At 46.6% G+C, this 17,555-nt stretch overlaps 5 protein-coding genes across 5 annotated transcripts; 3 read left to right on the forward strand and 2 right to left on the reverse strand.

The window, feature by feature from the left end:
* Positions 1 to 695: 695 nt before the first annotated feature.
* Positions 696 to 1,622, forward strand: efm7 (putative nicotinamide N-methyltransferase Nnt1; the record flags this gene model as incomplete). The annotated part of the gene is made up of 3 exons (XM_040793197.1): positions 696 to 839; positions 893 to 1,477; positions 1,539 to 1,622. The coding sequence occupies 3 exons, from the start codon at positions 696 to 698 to the stop codon at positions 1,620 to 1,622; spliced, it is 813 nt and encodes a 270-aa protein (XP_040645164.1).
* A 371-nt stretch (positions 1,623 to 1,993) lies between these two features.
* PGRI_054850 (putative RNA polymerase II Elongator complex associated protein Kti12) lies at positions 1,994 to 3,366 on the forward strand (the record flags this gene model as incomplete). The annotated part of the gene is made up of 3 exons (XM_040793198.1): positions 1,994 to 1,999; positions 2,054 to 2,407; positions 2,470 to 3,366. The coding sequence occupies 3 exons, from the start codon at positions 1,994 to 1,996 to the stop codon at positions 3,364 to 3,366; spliced, it is 1,257 nt and encodes a 418-aa protein (XP_040645165.1).
* Positions 3,367 to 4,088: 722 nt separating this feature from the next.
* On the reverse strand, positions 4,089 to 5,919 carry PGRI_054860 (putative C2H2 finger domain protein; the record flags this gene model as incomplete). Its single annotated transcript, XM_040793199.1, has 3 exons — positions 4,089 to 4,716; positions 4,769 to 5,047; positions 5,123 to 5,919. The coding sequence occupies 3 exons, from the start codon at positions 5,917 to 5,919 to the stop codon at positions 4,089 to 4,091; spliced, it is 1,704 nt and encodes a 567-aa protein (XP_040645166.1).
* Positions 5,920 to 11,982: 6,063 nt separating this feature from the next.
* On the reverse strand, positions 11,983 to 14,138 carry PGRI_054870 (uncharacterized protein; the record flags this gene model as incomplete). Its single annotated transcript, XM_040793200.1, has 5 exons — positions 11,983 to 12,704; positions 12,850 to 13,109; positions 13,443 to 13,864; positions 13,920 to 14,014; positions 14,090 to 14,138. The coding sequence occupies 5 exons, from the start codon at positions 14,136 to 14,138 to the stop codon at positions 11,983 to 11,985; spliced, it is 1,548 nt and encodes a 515-aa protein (XP_040645167.1).
* Positions 14,139 to 16,572: 2,434 nt separating this feature from the next.
* On the forward strand, positions 16,573 to 17,550 carry PGRI_054880 (palmitoyl-protein thioesterase family protein; the record flags this gene model as incomplete). The annotated part of the gene is made up of 1 exon (XM_040793201.1): positions 16,573 to 17,550. One exon carries the CDS (start codon positions 16,573 to 16,575, stop codon positions 17,548 to 17,550), a length of 978 nt encoding a protein of 325 aa, XP_040645168.1.
* Between the last annotated feature and the right edge of the window lie 5 nt (positions 17,551 to 17,555).

Below are 17,555 nucleotides of genomic sequence, written 5' to 3' on the forward strand. Positions count from 1 at the left end.
AAAAAAAAAAAAAGTAGGTCACAGTGGACGTGGACTTGGGGTAGATGGAATAACGGGGAGGAGAAAAGGGGTTTTTGGCTATGAACAAAGATGCGAAGGGGAGAGTGGAAAAGAAAGCAGAGTGGCAAGGAAATCGAAGCCGCTCAAATCGACCGAGGATGCAAAGTGCAAAGCTAAGACGGATTTAGCCGGAATTCCCGATTAAGTAGACACTGGACCAAATTGAGAGAGGTGAAGGAGACAGATGTGCAGTTTAAAACGTTCTAAGTCAGAGATTTTACATATAATCTCCCAAAGTGCATATGACCTTTTCCAACTGCACTTTCCTCCCACCCCGAGATTTGTCCGCGTATTGTAATCGTATTGTAACGGTATCTCCACGCCTTTGTCTCCGCATCACGTGTTATACACGTGACCTTCTATTGACATCTATCTAATGTGATAGTTATCTCTAGAATTGTATGTTTTAGGTTGTTTTAGACAATTATACAATTCAAAAGAACATTGCCTGATGGATACACATGCCCAATATCCAATACTAAACCCGAGAGATCCGGTAATCTCTTGCTCTGTTAGCCCACTTTATTGATGCCTGAGGCAATTAACAATATGCACGATAAGAAATTGATAAACCGATAGTACTCTGATATTTTTTCCCCTCCATTAAACATTGAAGTCATACTGTATATACTACCATGGCTGACGAATTTGATTCGGGGAATCTATTCCAGGACCCAGAAGGGTACTATCCTGAAGATGAGCCGCCCACATTTGCCGAGCACTGTATGCTATCGGGCCAGAAAGTCCGCGTCCGTCTCGTGGGCAATCACCCTCTCTATGTATGATATCAATTGACATGACCAGCCGAGTACATACTTACAGACCTTGACAGGGGAACTTGCTATGGAACGCTGGCCGAACCAGCTCTCATTACATTGAGGAGCACACCGAGGATCTCATTCGAAACAAAAATGTCCTTGAGATTGGTGCCGCAGCAGGCGTTCCTAGCATTGTGAGCGCTATTCAGGGCGCCCGGACAGTGGTATTGACCGACTATCCGGATCCAGATCTAGTTGAAAACATGAAGTACAACGCAGAGTTGTCGGCCAGTCTTATTCCCGCCAGGGAAGACGGAAAACCCCGCCTTCATGTCGATGGCTACAAATGGGGAAGCGATGTGAACCCGCTGCGGGCGTATCTTCCTCCTGCTGCTGATGGCTCTCCATCCTTGTTTGATGTCCTGATCATGGCAGATGTGGTATACAGCCACCGCGAGCACCCGAATCTGATCAAAACCATGCAGCAGACCATGAAGAAGGACTCAAACTCTGTTGCTCTGGTTATTTTCACCCCCTACCAGCCCTGGCTGTTGCCCAAGACCGAGCAGTTCTTCCCGTTGGCCGAGGCGAGTGGTTTCACTGTCACCAAGATCTTTGAGAAGGTGATGGATGCGGTGTTGTTTGAAGATGACCCTGGCGTAAGTCTAAATTTTGAGAATTCTCCTTTTAAGTCATGTCCATAATGCTAACTCTTTATAGGATGAGAGGCTCCGAAGAACTGTCTTTGGATATGAGATCCGATGGGCGCAGGATCAATTGGAGGATTCATCCAAGGCTGTTTGAGCGCTGATTTGATACCCCAGCCTACTTGGAACGATGACATGATTACATGACAAAAGTTCGATAGATTTAATATACATTGAATCCGAAATCACCCTTGATTCCCACGTCTGTCCTATTTATCTAGTAACTAAATGTTTCTGACTCGTGCTTCAGGCCTCAATGTCACTATGCTAGCCATGCTCTCTTGCTTTTTTTCTCTCATCCTATTGGAATCAGTAAATCATAGCGACTACAATCATATCAATTAATAAAATAATCCAAAATTCATGATAGTCCTGGAGAGCTTAGGTGGGATGTAGATGCGGGTCACATGCCACAACCCCCCGCAAGAAAAAAAAAAAGTCCACTTGAACAAACACCAACAACCAAAGATGCCGGTATGTCGAGAAAACTAAACATTCTGCGATCCAATCTGACAGATATACATTCAGCTCGTCGTGTTAACCGGATACCCGTGCTCTGGCCTCACCCACCGCGCCAATCAACTCGCATCACTGTTTGAGAAACATCAAGATGAAGTATTCGCAGCAGCCGAAGCAGGCGCCCAGGTCTCGTTGAAGTCTCGATACAAGGTCCATGTGGTCGCTTCACATGACTCCTCCCATCCACGGATTGTTTACGACCATGCCCGCACCGAGAAGGAGGCGCGCGGGGTGGCCTACGCGAGAGCCAAACGTGTGCTCAAACGGGACAGCATCGTCATCCTCGACGGAATGAATTATATCAAAGGATGGAGGTACCAGCTATGGTGTGAGGCGAAAGCTGCACAAACGACATGCTGCGTGGTATGAGATTCGAATGCGCAAGAATGATTTGCGACACCCAATAGCTGACAAGTCTGCTATAGGTTCACGTCGGCACACCCATTGACCAGTGCGTTGCCAACAATGACGCTCGACTGCGCCGAGACGCCAGAAAGGAAACAGACCCAAATACATCAGATGCGCAGACTTCCAAACCCCAAGATACCCCCGCACTCGACTCCGCAGAGTCTACCGAGGACAACGAGGAGGCTTACCCACCTGAACTGCTCAACAACCTCATCTTCCGCTACGAGGAACCAAGCACCCACAGTCGCTGGGATAAACCCCTGTTTACAGTGCCCTGGGACGATGCAGAACCCCCGGTAGCAGACATATTCGAGGCCTTGACAGGCGTAGTCCTCCCATCAACCGAAGGCCCTACCGAAACACCCATCCCAAGCCTAATGGACTCCCTCGCATCTACTACAATCTCAGACGTCGCCAGCACAGCAACAGGTACTCGAGGCGGCGGCCGCAGCGGGCTCTCAACACGCGCCCGAATCATCCCACACCAAGCCACCGTGCAAGCAGCGGCAACAGACTCGAATGCAATGTATGCAATGGAAAAGCGGACGTCGGCGGTTGTGACTGCAATCCGCAATTTCACGCAGACCTACCCGTCCGCTGAAGTAGCGCTTGCGCAGAGCAGTCGCGTCGATGCAATTGCCATTGACGTTCCGGAAGCAACTGTTCCCATACTTGTTCCGTCCCATGTTGCCATGTCTGGAACGACGGACGAACTTGCCGCTGCTGGTGGTATTCTGGCTTTGCCGCGGTTGCAGAGGCTACGCAGACAGTGGATCAGTTTGAACAGATCGTATATTGGCCGAGGTCATGGTGGTGGAGGTGGTCAGCTGGCGGCTGATCAGATTGGGGATGCGTTTGTGAGGTTTCTCAATGCTGAGTTCTCGGGTGTGGTTGCGGAGGCTTCTGAAGAATAAATACTTTACCTTTAAGATCAGATAGATTAGATGTCTTTTTCATTAGAAAAAGTCAGTTGGTTATGAGACAACGAGGTTATGACTTGGATACGCTTCAGATCTACATGGACGTTTTAAGGATTGTAAGGTAGAAAAAGTCATTTGAAACAAAATACAAGAACGCAACACCTATCTCTATCAATATCAAATCAAACCCAACCAATTGTTGGACAATACATGGCTATATCTGTCATTCTTCTTTTTTGAGACACTGTATCCCGCTTTGCTGTTTCATCCGCATAAGTTTCGGGTCTTGTGTCAATGGGATGGTTTTTTCCATGGATCTGGAGCCCATGAAGCTAAGAAGCCCTTGGTACTGAGTCCAGATCCCCATGTGGTGAGCAGCTTGAGATCGGGGGCAGATCAGAAGCTCTCAAGCGTGGGGTGGGGTTCCACGCTGGGTCCTATCCAGTTCCTGGCCGTAATATCCATGTTGGATTCGGATTGTCCCTGTCTGATGGGATCAGGCTGAAACAATCCTTTGGCCGAAGTCCACTTGTGTACGCGTGAGCGATCGCACCGGGTTCCTCCATATATTGAGAGTGCCTGGCCAGCAAGCAGCACGGTCTAGCCGCGGAGTAAAAAGGAAATCAAGAAAAAGTCCTCCCGTGAAGTTTGTTCATATCGTTCAAAAGAAAACCGCTGTTCTCCTCCAGGAAGGAGGCCTACAGCTCCTCGACCCTTCAAGGCAATCCATTGGGCATGTGGGAAACAGCCTGGCTAGCCTCAATATGGCGGTAGTTCAGACCCAAGGTGAACAGTTCCTGGAAACTAGCGTTGACCTTCTCGTGCATCGCGGTATCTTGGGGGGAAATGTTACTGAGCTCCTCAAGCAGGCGAGAGCGGCACTTGAAAAAGTTCTGCTCGGCATTCTGGAGGCGCTGTCCAAGGCTGGCAGAGGTCTGGGCGGCCTTGATGGAGCTAGCCTGGGAATGGACGGAGCGAGTGCGCTTCATGGTGGGAGCGGGGGTGGCACCAGTGACTCTTCTCTTGCGACCAGTGGGTTCCTTCTTCTTGATCTGACCAGCGCCGGGCGAGGTCTCTGGCGAGCTGTGGCGCTCGGAGGTGGCATAGTCATGCACGCGACGCATGTGGTCGTAAAGGTTCCATCTCCTTGGGAAACCATTTCCTGGAACGGCGCGTTCACAGCCCTCCCACAGGCAGAGGTGCGGGTTATCTCCATGGCCATGTAATCCGTGGGCTTCACGCTCGTGGCGGAACAGACACGCGTTGGAAGAAAAGCGCAGCTGGGCATCAATGCAGGCTGGAACCTTGCAGCGGTAGGGCTTCAGGTGGGAATCCAGGTACTTGCTGTTAGTCGATATCAGTTAGCTGGGTTCAGACTACACCAAAGGTTTATCACGGGAGGACTTGCTGGTAAGCGCATTTTTGCGTGGTGGGTGGGTGGTTGCAGGGCTTCTCTCCAGTGGCAAATGGGCAATAATATTTTCCATCGCTGTGGGTGGACATGGAATAATACTGGTGCTCTCGCGGGTTGCGAGCCTCAACACCTTCCTTGGATCTCTGGCGGGTTGGCTCTCTGACTGGGAGAGTGGGGAAGAAATCGGGATCAGTCTTTCCTTGGTGCTGAGAAACAGCTGGCAATGCTGAACGGCGGGATTGCTTTGAAGGTCTGATGGTCCTATGATGTTGTGGTTAGGTTCCTGATCCAATGTTTTTTTTTGTCTTCTGGTTTATCAGTCTTTCTGACACTCACCTGTTGGGGTCCCTGTCGTTAAGAGAAGGGCTTGGGAACAAGGGCTCCGCTGGGTTGAGCCCCTGAGTCGTTCCAATGGGCGATGTGGTGAAGTCTCCGAGGAGGGCATCATCGGAAGCCATGAATGAAGTGTATCCGGCGTGTGAGCAAGAAGAAGTAACAGACATATCATTGCTAGCGTCGGTCAGTGGTGGAGAGACCGGGACGGTCTGGAACAGACCCGTCGAGAATTGATCCATGGTGGTTCCTGGGTAATGGGCATCATGCATCATTGGAGTCCATGACTCTGGGCCTGTGATATAGTGGCCGTCCTCGGTACTGTGAGAGCTGTGTCCGATGGAATGAGCATCATCTGGAGTGCCATTCCCGACACAGACATCATTTTCAACAGAAGAGAAATCCAGGAAGGAGTTATAAAGATCCCGGGTCATTTCATGGTCATTCATGTCAGGGACTGCTGGGAAGTCCACGCCTGGGTACATAACATCATTTGGTCCGACCGTGGGGGTCATCAGCTGCTGAGACAGCGAGAAAGAAAGCATGTGCACCTCGGATGAGTCTGGCTTTGAGATGGCCTGGTCAAGGGATTCTTGGCGGTTCATTGTCCAGTCTTTCATGTCCTGTGGATTTCCATGGGCTGTACGGATACTTGAGCACAACGAGGAGTTGTCATGGCTCGACATTTCATCATCCTGGATTGATCTTGAGGCCATATTTGAGATTCCTGAAACCATGGAGGTACGCATGGACTGTGAGATAGAGACTCGGTCAGAGTCGCTGCTGGTCCTTGAAGACATTTTGTGTGGTTGTATGATATGAAAAACACTGTAAACCAAGAGTTAGTATCTACTACTCGACATTGAACAATGAAATAAGCAAAGCAAAAAATAAACGAAATACAAAAGAAATAAAACAGAAAACAGAAAACAGAAAACAAGAGCTCCATGGTCCAGAGATGATTGAAGACCTAATAAGAATCAGTAATGAGACCAGGGATCGTGTCACAATTAGTTGTACGCACCAAAGTCGTTTTTGTGGGATTCAAAGTTCCTTGGTCAACCAGGGATTATCGTAAGGTCCTAGTCAAAGTTGTCGTGTCTATATTCGGGTCCAGGTCTGTTGTCAATCCAAGGGAGCGCTAAGTGGTGCCAGGGCGAGGAGAAAGAGTTTCATCATGGCCGGAATTACTATTTGGTGAAGCATCATCATCCAGGTAAGTCCAGGTAAGTAAAAAGAAAGTCGTTCATTTATGGCCAGGTCAGATAGGTACACAACGGCCAGGTTCCGTAAAGCAAATGGCCTAAGCAAGAGCTCAAAGCGGATGCTTTAAAAGACCATAATTGACAAGGAACAAGCACATTAACTTGATTCCTCTGTTGGTTTCCTTGGCAAAGTGGTTCCATTATTGTTGAGAGAAAGTGGCCATAGTAGCATCAGATTTCCAGGCAGAGAGTCATAATATCAAGTCCTTTAAATGGTTCATGTGGTTCATTCCAGGGGCGTTGTTTCCAGAGGCAATGGATCCATTGGTATATCAAAATCCGCACTCAAAACTCCGGTCTTGGAGCAGAGGCAATGTCAAAAAGAAGAAACATCCGTGGTAGTCCAGTGGCAGTGGAAGTCAGGCGATTTGAGTGTGCAACATTAAACACATCTCAAAGAGATTCACTCAGCGGGTGCTGGAGGCAAGTATCCTTGGCAGTTCCTTATTTCCATGGTCGCCAAAATTGGCCAAAAGTCCGGGTATGGGAGTAGGTCTAAGGTCCTTGGATCCTGGGCAATAGGTTGTCGATATCCTTGGCAAACACAGTTGACAGTGGTACAGGTCCAAAAGACAAAGAAAATGAATAGCAACGCATAGGAGAACCAATTGTAAAGAAAAAGTGACGGGAGCTACCTATTGTGTTTGTCGAAATGTGTGGGCAGACTAAAGAGAAGCCTGGGAGATAACAAGAAAACAAATCCTGTCCGGGGAAGTATGTGGCAGAGAGAAATCCTTGTGGCAGTGATTGTATCAAAAACCAGGGAGTATTTGGTTAAGAAAAGAAGTTGTCCTTGGTCCAGGGACTGAGTTGTTGTGTTGTAGAGAGAAGTATATATAAAATTGTGGGAAATGGTTGCACAATCACACAAGGTAGTTGTAGAAAAAGGGGTTATCCAGAGAGTTAAGGAAGAAAGGAGAAAGAAGAATCAGAATTAAGGAGGGGGATCAGCGGCCTTTTAGCACACACAAAAAACGAAAGCTCGGACTTTGGAGGGTCTGTGGGCCATCAGACATGTGCCAGTCTCACATTGCGCAGGAGACAAGTGCGCTGTTGGCACCCTGAGAGCCAGTGCTGCAGACTGGCGGTGATGGCATCTGCAGATTGGGGGGGGTGTTCGTTTGACTGAGTGGAAAAATACCTTCTAGCGGTGAGACGGGCTCGGCGTCTCGAGTGCTTGGCGAGAAGTATGATTGGTGATAGAAGACAGGCTGACGCTGCAAGGTGATGTCCGAATTGGACGATCGGCAGGTGCACTCGCGTGTTCGATGAGATGTACAATTTTGGTTGCATCTGGACAAGTATCGTATGGAGGAGAGAATCCCACGTCGGAGTGCCACGGGAAGTATACCTGCAGCATGAGGTCACCTTGTACAGCGTTCAAGACTCGAGCATAGAGTATACGTAGTGAAACACGGATAAATAATAAATGGTAAATGGTAAATGTGATTGTAAAGAAATAAAATGTATATAACTAAGATTATTGGACAACGGGACGGGGCGAGCCAGTGAGCCAGACCCACGTTGGGCAGCAATGCAGATTTTCCTATTTTCAAGTCTGTTTTTTTTTTCAGTTAGCCAAGTTCGAAAGACGTGGTATATAAAAAAAAAAAAAAAGGATATCAAGGTTGACAAGATCAGAAAATGTAAAATGGAATATGTTTTCGTTCAGCAATCCGAAGATCTCAGGTGAACTATGCTTTAATATTGGTTGTTCATCACAAAAGGCAAATGCTCTTGGGAATCGTGACAGAAACTCGGAAAAATAAATAATGTGCTTACCTGTTAGCGGGAATTGTCGGAAGTGATGTGAACGTGTTGTCATGAAACACAAGTCATATTCGAGGCTGTGGCAGGTCAGGGATATGATTGACGGAGAAAAGGAAGAGAATAAGAAGAAAAAGAATTTTTGTATGTGACTAGATCACGTGTATATAGGTTTGTATTGTTTACATTGTTTGTTTTTATGAGCAAACACATACCATCCTGTCATGTTGGAAAGTTTATCCACTCCCCCACTCTCCAATCCTTGGCATGATGAATTGGACAGGCGGCCAGCTGCAGCGTCATCACCATCGCTCAGGCCTGTTGACCAAAGCTCAGAAACAAAATTTCGCTAAGTCGAGACTCCAAAAGAGCACGGCCATTCCCCCGCCTACGCTATTTCCTAACTTTCCTGATATTGGATCCAAGGGCTCGAGCACTAGGCAAAAGGATGAGCCAGAGACAAATGGAAATCAGTCAGTCAAGTACTGTTGATTGTTTTGGCTTCTCTTCTGCCAATTCATGTGGCTGGTCTTGTACTAATCCATAATTGCACATATTCTAGGGTTACAGAAGAACCCGCCTCACATTTGGCTGGAAGTCAGTCCTCCTATAATGGTGGCCTGGGCGAGGCCAAGCGCCAACTTCTTAAAGAACCTGATTGGGCAGCCGTATCTGCTACACGTCCACTCGAGCTTGCATTCGCATCTGTGGATGAAGTTGAGCGGTTTGGGAAGCGACGGAAGCTAAATAGCAATGACAGAAAACGGCTGGTAGCAGCTAATAACAACGGGTCTACTCTTTTTGACCGGGCCAGACCCCCACGAAGAAGCAGAAATTCTTCCTCAGTGATCGACACGATTGAAGAAGACATCCAGTTTCAGATCAACGGACGACCAGTGGCGCAACCCAATGCCGGCTCACGGGTAGTCATGAACAGCATGTCATCGCAGTCAATGTTACTTGACCATGAAGGATCTTCTATTATGGAACAAGGCCTGGGTGAAGAGATCCTGACAGCTAGGAAATCGGTGTCACCACCTACGCTGTTTGATTGTTTTTCCCAGTTTGGTGCCAAGATGCCATTTTGAGAACAATCTATGTAAGAATATCACAGGTCGATGCCGAGTTAATGTATTGTTCTCGCTCATATTCCATATCTGTCAGTGTTACAGAGTACTACCACCATGCCCATCATTCCTAAGCCTTAACGACTAATCGTCACATCCAGCTCTAGGGTGCAACGAACTATGACTCCCAAGCTAACCAAATCGACGCTCGTACTTATTCATGATTCATTACCAGCTACATGAGGAATAGGATAGTTCAGATGAGATTTACGGTGGTAGTACTATGATATAGTACCTAGATTATCCACATAAGCAGTACACAAACGATTCATGCCACAGAAAATCTTGCTGTATCATATCCTTCGAATCTTCTCGTACTCAGGCAAAGCCCAATTGACCATCCATTCACATTCTAGAATTTGCTTCACAGAAGAGCAATTCTCAGGCTTGAATTTAAGCATCGACTTCAGCATCTTGAAAATAGCATCCCTCTCGGTCGGTTCAATGCGCGGCATCCCTTTCCTCTGTCGAGGCTGCTGCATAATTTGTTCGAATCTGTCCTTCCATTGACCGGTAAATTTTGCGATTGGTCGGCTTCCCATCTTCCGTGTATAAGTAAATTATTCCACGGAGGGATAGGTTCCGCGAGCTTTTAGACCATTTGAGAGCGCTACGCCGCAAGTGCTGGTACAAGTGGTTCTTTTCTTTTTACAGAGGGGCCCTATATGTATACTCGATTATATAGTTTCGTAGTCAAAGTGGAATTTCTCAATGATTTTACATCCATCCCACGAATATATTGTTAAAACAGAAAGTGAACCGTGCAACACAAGTGTAGGTTTCCATATGCAGGCAAAGATCCATCCATTCACCTCTCAGTTGTCTGAAGAAAACGTAGTAATTCCGGGACATCATTATGCTCGCCGCCTATTGCGGATGAAAGGACCAAGTCGCTGATAGAAAGGCGCTTCAAAGTATGGCGGGAAAAAACCAGCGTACTCCCAATCTATGATAGCACGAAGCTTCAATGTGTGCGAATCCACAATGATATTCTACTGAGACAAATCATTGTGACAAAAAACATATTCTTGATTATCAGCAATCTACTGAGACCATACATCATTGTCTGTGCATTCCACAACACGACTAGGAGGAAGCACTATTCCGGAAGGGCCACCAATTTTGTTTGATTTGATCTGACGGAGGGTGGAATGCTGGGAGATTTCGCCCTACACCACCTTTTTTTGATCTTCGGAAAGCTCGGACATGGAAGAGCCGTCGATGTATTCCGTGATAACGAAATAGGCGCCATCGACCTCGAATGATCCGTACCAATGTCGGGACAGGGATATTGCTTACACGGCGAATGAACTGTAGGCTCGCGGCCTCATTTTGGAGCCGTTCCTTGCCCAGTCGCGGAATGTGGATTGTCCCTTTGAGTGTAGTCATGTATTCGCTAGGTCGTAAACTTCGTTTGATGAAAAATCCGTTTCGGTGATAGTATCCTCAGCAGTTGTCACAGTCCATTCTGGTGACACAGTAAAAGTATCTTGGGATATTATCTGGTTGTTATAATTAACCCCAGACATGTTCAGCCTCGGAAACGTATATTGAAAGAGGAGTATCGAAGCACCAACTTAGTCAACGGAGCCAGGAAATGGAGTTAAAGAGTTGCAGAATAAAAAAAGGGATAGAATAGGAAAGCAATAAGATAGAGAGATGAAAAGGGATGAGATATGGAGAGAAGAGCCGTGTGTGACTTGATAGATGTAAGATCTCAGCCAGGAGTACATCCAGGGCTACCTATGTACACTACATACTATAATTTTTCAAATTCTTGTTATCCTAATACTTATTTTATGTACCACAAGCCCTACCTCAACCATCGATCCTATCTCTATACAGGCTGACATCCTTGATCGTACCTTAACGGAGGATTCATCGATTTAGAATCTAGCAGCTATTTATTTTTTTGTCGATCCTATCGACTCCTTAGCAGAAGCACAACTTCAAGCTGAGGTTAACACTATCTTGTACAACATCCCAACGGTATTCAAAATTAACGAATCCTCATTATATGCTTGACATATACTACATTAAAGGCACATTGTATACCGCCAGATTAGCTGCCCACCATTTCATCCGGTAACATGGCACGCAAAGCTCACCGAAAGATACATCTTTGACTTTGATTGGATCAGGGGCTAGCTTTTTGGACTGTCCGCGAGTCCCTCAATACTCAATATTGTGCGAGCAAATGAGCCATGCGCGGGATCATACATTCATTGAGAAGAACTGCTTGCTTCTATGGTAGTCGTGTCAACGTCATCTCTCCATGGTAGGCACGGCCGTTTTATCATAAGAAGCCCAATTACTGATCAAGTCACAAGGTATGTGAAAACAAACATTCTGTCGGATAAGACGTTCAATCATGTTTCAAGTGTTAGGAGAGAGTTAGCACAGGCGTAAGACGCAGCACAGTGCCTGCTAGGTATCCCCAGCGACAGGAGTATCATTAGGCATTCCTTATTCGTCTCAGGAAGAAAATGGGCTTCCAGCGGATGCATTGATCTAGATCTAGAAGACTACCCAAGCGATACGTTGATTCGCGAGATCCAGGAGGACCAAATCAAATCAGCTCCTATTGAGCTTGGATTATTTCTGTAAGCAACAAAACTGGCTCAGAATGATGCCACCGCGGGACCAAGCTCTTGGCCCCTTGATTTGGTGTTGTGCTTTCGCAAAGTACCGATATCTTTTGTTCTCATAGCAGTGGCATATCATATCCAGGCTGCAATGTGGGATACAGCATATCCGGAAACCCCATATACCCATTGAGTATGTCATCCGTGCTTATGTTCCAAAGGAAGTCCGGCCATAAGGCAGTACCATCTACCTGTGCCACTTGTGCGCTATAATTTTCTCCCATCAGGGGAATATCTTGTGAGGTTGCGCTATTGGCCAAAGTAGACGGCCCGAGGCCGCCATCGGATAATTCCGTAGGTATTTGGGTCGTATCTTCAGAAGGCACTAGGTGATACTTTTGCTCGAACCATTCAAGGATACGCCACAGCCATGCCTCGTAGAAGTATTTAGAGTGCTGTTTCCCATCTACAGTCACTCTGTCCTTGCTGAGTAATTGGATTCGTTGTAAAACAGTCCGCAAAATGTGTGGCATATTCAAAGCCGAGCATAGGGCACGAACATGTGGACTGCGTGGGGCGTATTTTGCCCCCGTGACGGCCAGTTTGCAGCCTAGAACCAAGTTAAAGCCTGTTTGCAGCCATTGGGTATGACTGATCAGCCGATCAGTATTCGGAGCAAATGTGAAAAAGTAATCAAAGAATTTCTTTGCTTCGGTCATGCCGCGGTTGAGAAATTCAACCTGGAATGGTGATAGTTCTAACGGTTGATGGCCACTTTGGAGATGTGGTGGGAGCCCTGAATCTGCATGGGAGCGACGCGCAGACGAAGCTGAATAGTTGGCTGTTTCATGTTTATCAAATAAGCAAGCCTGGCATAGAAACAATTGTAGAGTGTGTAGTTGAAATTGTAGGAGGGCTAAATTGTGGACGGTGAGTTAGCAATAATTTCAGGCTAAGCAATCAAACCCACAAGTGTTGTCACATACAATTGTCCGATGGTTTTGCTAGCAAGGTCGTTCTGTGTTCGTTGATTTCGGTTTGGAATGCATGCATATCAACCTCTCGCACTGGATTCGCCGTAGTGATCACAGTGTCATCGATCCGTTCAAAGATCTGTTGTAATTTTACAAATTGTACCAAGCAGCGATCACTGGCAATTTCAGCATTGGATAGCAATTCAAGTGCATGCATTTCAACATATGACAGTCGAGTCATCATGCGATCCTTTTGCAATATTGTCGAGCGACTATATACACCCAGACTTAGTCAGTAATAAAGGGAGATATGGGCATTTTTACTGACCACGAGGTTAGCACGTAACAACCAATCAAAGCTCGTCTTCTCTCGTTCGCCGAATGTCTACTACTGTTTTCAACTGGGGAAACCTTGCTCATAGCCGTCCGTGAATAGTATGAATGGGTTTCCGACAACCGATCAAGCCGCAAATCACCGACGATACTCCAAGCAAGATGCAGATAGCTGGAAAATCTTTCATGCTGGGGCTGATGCTGCGACCTAGAATATTGAGGCTTTGAGTCAGTAGTGCCGTCTTCAATAAACCACTTTGAATCAGACTCACCATGCCAAAGCCACAAGAAGTCCTAGCAATACGTCCATAGATGGCTTATGGGCGAAGATCATCTGATCAGCAACTTCTGTTTGGTATATCTCTTCCAATCTCTGCTGAGCGGCTATATTTTTGTATGATGAGACCTTGAGGATAGCCAGCAAGAGAAACGGCTTCTCCACTCGCAGCTGCGCAAGCGTCACTTCCGGTGCGATAAAGACAAATGGAAAACACGGCATCAAGGTTTCCCGAAAAGATCCAAGAAGCGTGACGGCATCATCAAATTTCACAATCCCACGATCAATAACATCTCGGGGTTTATCTGGGATGGAATGAGGTTCCGGGTCAGACAGGGCCAAAGGCACATCAGCATGGTGTTTAGTGTGCTGATTATTGACTCGGGCTAAGAGCTGATCCACTTTGGCCTCGAGTGCCTCGACTCGTCTAGTTTTTTTAAGCTTCCGTCAGCTTATATTCACTATCACGAACCAAATGGAATTTGGGAGCCTTACGTCCCCTTCTTAGCGGGGTTGTAACGAGGTCGAGCGGGCCGAAAATAGCACTCTTTATCAAGGCGGCGACATCTAAGCCCTTATATTAGCATATGAATATAGCTAAGTATGTTGTATAAAACATGATGATCGAGTTCCACTACTTACCGATCACAGATAGAAGAATCCGAAGTTCGGATACATCGGATTTTGCCATGAGCACAATTTTGACACGTTTTGATGTGTCCTAACGTAGATGTCATTTTCCAAATTGAGTATAGTCAATCTATTTTGAAAGGTACAGGACAAGAAAGTGAGATGAAGAGGATAAGGACACGGACACGGACACGGACAAGGACAAGGACACGGTCGAAGTACAAAAAGTCTTGGCATCGGTGACCCGCCAGGCAACGGCTTAACTAGAAGATCCACTATATCATATCAATCTGTATGGCAGCGTTGGTTATTGGTTTTTGACTATAATTTTGAAGGATTTCGGAGATTACCTCAAGTTGAAGTTTTAAAAATATCCACACAGCCTCAATATGATCATTGATTATGGATATAGGCAGACGGCCAAACACCTTTGGGTCTGTACATAAATAGTGACGAATCTATCATGGATTCGCTGTGTTGATATCAATTCAACAACACTCATTCTCCTCAAGGTTTATTCCAAATCCTTTACTAAACGTCATCATGTCCAATCCGGATGATTGCACCTTACAGACATGTCCATTGAGTGCTGGTTACATCCAGTATCAGCCTAACACGGCTGGAAACATCTTTTATCTCGCTCTTTTCGCAATCATACTCATTGGACAGATCGGTACGGGTATCGTGTTTCGATGTTGGAGTTTCATGGTACCAATGGTCGCGGGCCTTATCCTGGAGATCATAGGATATTTGGGCCGAATTCAATTGCATAATAACCCATTTAGCTTCGATGCTTTCTTGATGTGGGTTACCGAGCCTACCATATAACTGATTGTATGCTGACCGAGGCGTGATACATTAGGTATCTGATATGTCTCACCATTGCCCCTGCCTTCTTCACAGCTGGAATCTATCTATGCCTCGGTCGTATCATTGCAGTGTACGGCGAAGAGTTCTCACGCTTAAAACCAAGAACCTATACCTACTTGTTCGTGACTTGCGATATGATTTCCCTGATCTTGCAAGCGGCAGGTGGAGCCATTACCTCAATCGCCGATGAACAGTCACTTCACGATACTGGTGTCAACATCATGATCGCTGGACTGGTCTTTCAAGTTGCATCACTAGTAGTATTCTCTATCCTAGCGATTGAGTACGGAGTCCGGGTTTTACGAGGAAGACGCCTGTATCCCGATACTCAGAAACGGCCGATAAGCTGGATGAGGAGATCGTTTTTGCTTGGTATGTAAATCACCTTGACCTTTTCTATAGACATTCCACTGACTCGAGTTTCATTATCAGGTTTAGCAACTGCCGTTTTAACTATATTGATTCGATCTTCATTCCGAGTGGCCGAGCTCCAGGGTGGGTTCGACAGTAAATTGGCCAACGACGAAATAGCATTGATGATCCTCGAAGGCGCTATGATTTCAATTGCGTGCATTTGCTTGACCGGTCTACATCCCGCTCTGCTTGTGGGTAAGAATTGGAGGACGCCTAAAGCGATTGCACGAGACTTGGAAATGGAAGAGCTATGTTAATGCTCTGTATGACAGTGACTGATGGGATTAGATTAGGATTCTTTGACTTATGGATAACTATATGGTGCAATTATTGCTTTCAAGATAAACAGCCAGTCTTCTCACAGGATTTCTAGATCAGCCCAAAACTGAATATCGCCGTAAGGTAACATCAATGGAACAAAGGCATATTTTCCATTCAACACTGACATAAATCGTGGGATTTGATCATTCCCGATTATCTCTCAATAGGCATAAAGAACATCACCCGTACTAGACAGAATATCCCTGGTCTCCTCCTGATCTTTCTGCTTATATTTTGTAGCCACCAACTCAAAGCTCAAGCACTCCCAATAGTTGTAATTCCAAAAACTGTGTTCGTCGACATTCCAGTGAAGTAACGAGGACTATCACTTTTTGCGTAGAGGTAGGCCCTATCACTCTGATCATGTAAACTAGAAGCCCTACATAGTGAGGCTTCACAATTTATTGTATAAAATTTGAATAAACTACTATGTACAACCCCTGTCTGTAACTCACAAAATGCTACGCAGTAAGTAACACCTAGCCATTAATTTTTGGAAGTATTGTACCTAAGCTACCAGTGCGTCTTCCTGTTAGAAATGACTTCGAAGGCTAATTATCCAGTGTATAATGTTGAGTTGAAGTCATTAGATCTTTCCAAAGTCCACACGAGGGTGAAGGGAACGTTTAGTCCACTGTATGAATAGAGACCACTAAGATCTGTCAATCTAGCGAAATCCGCTGCTTGGTCTATTTTATGTGTATATTATAATTGTTCATGCTTCTGTATATCATATAATGTCTCTATTTTTTGTCCGTATAGATCTAGATTGCCGCATTCGGTCATCACATGATTGGTATCTGTCGAACCAACGTCATTCCCCGTCTCCACAACTCATCTCCAATTATCAACGGCCCTGATATCCCAAAGACAAGTTCTATCATTCAGGCATGCGTTCTATCACACTTTTGACCACATTGGTCACCAACGCTCTTGCGGTCGCGCTCCCATGGCAATCCAGCACAGATGCAGATAGCGGAACTCAGCTCCCTCTCGTGATTTGGCACGGTTTGGGCGATGACTTCCAACGTGAAGGGCTCACTCAAGTTGCCAAACTAGCTGAATCCACCAACCCTGGTACATACGTGCACCTCATCCGACTCGCCGACGACGGCAGTGGAGATCGCTCTGCAACCTTCTTCGGCAACGTAACGGAGCAAATCGCCCTAGTCTGCGAACAGCTCGCCGCGGACCCGATCCTCAGTACGGCGCCCGCCATCAACGCGCTAGGTTTCTCGCAGGGTGGTCAGTTTCTACGCGGGTACATCGAGCGATGCAACAACCCGCCCGTCCACAACCTCGTCACATTTGGCAGCCAGCACAATGGCATCTCGGCGTTTGAGTCGTGCGCCATCGATAACTGGTTCTGTAGAGGGGCCGAGGAACTACTACGATCGGGACGGTGGACGAGCTTTGCACAGTCGCGCGTCGTGCCGGCACAGTACTTCCGCGACCCAGAGGAGCTGGATTTGTACCTCCAGCACAGCAATTTCCTAGCTGATATCAACAACGAGCGTGCGGTCAAGAACGAGACATACAAGAAGAACCTAGCCTCGCTGAATAAATTCGCGATGTTCATGTTTGAGGAGGATACTGTCGCTGTTCCTAAGGAGAGTGCTTTCTTCTCCGAGGTGAATTCCACTACTGGCGAGGTGACACCTCTTCACGAGAGGCCGATCTACAAGGAGGATTGGCTGGGGCTGAAGCAGCTACATGAGCAGGGCAAGTTGGACTTCAATACTGCCCCTGGTCAGCATATGCATCTGTCTGCAAAGACCCTGCGCAAAGCTTTTGAACAGTATTTTGCTCCGCTGGAGGAGTCCAGTCCTTCAGTTCCTGGTCTCGTTGTACAGCAGCGCGGACTTTGATCGTT

This window comes from Penicillium griseofulvum, assembly GCF_001561935.1.
Source record: "Penicillium griseofulvum strain PG3 chromosome Unknown contig_84, whole genome shotgun sequence".
Classification (NCBI taxonomy): Eukaryota; Fungi; Ascomycota; class Eurotiomycetes; order Eurotiales; family Aspergillaceae; genus Penicillium; species Penicillium griseofulvum.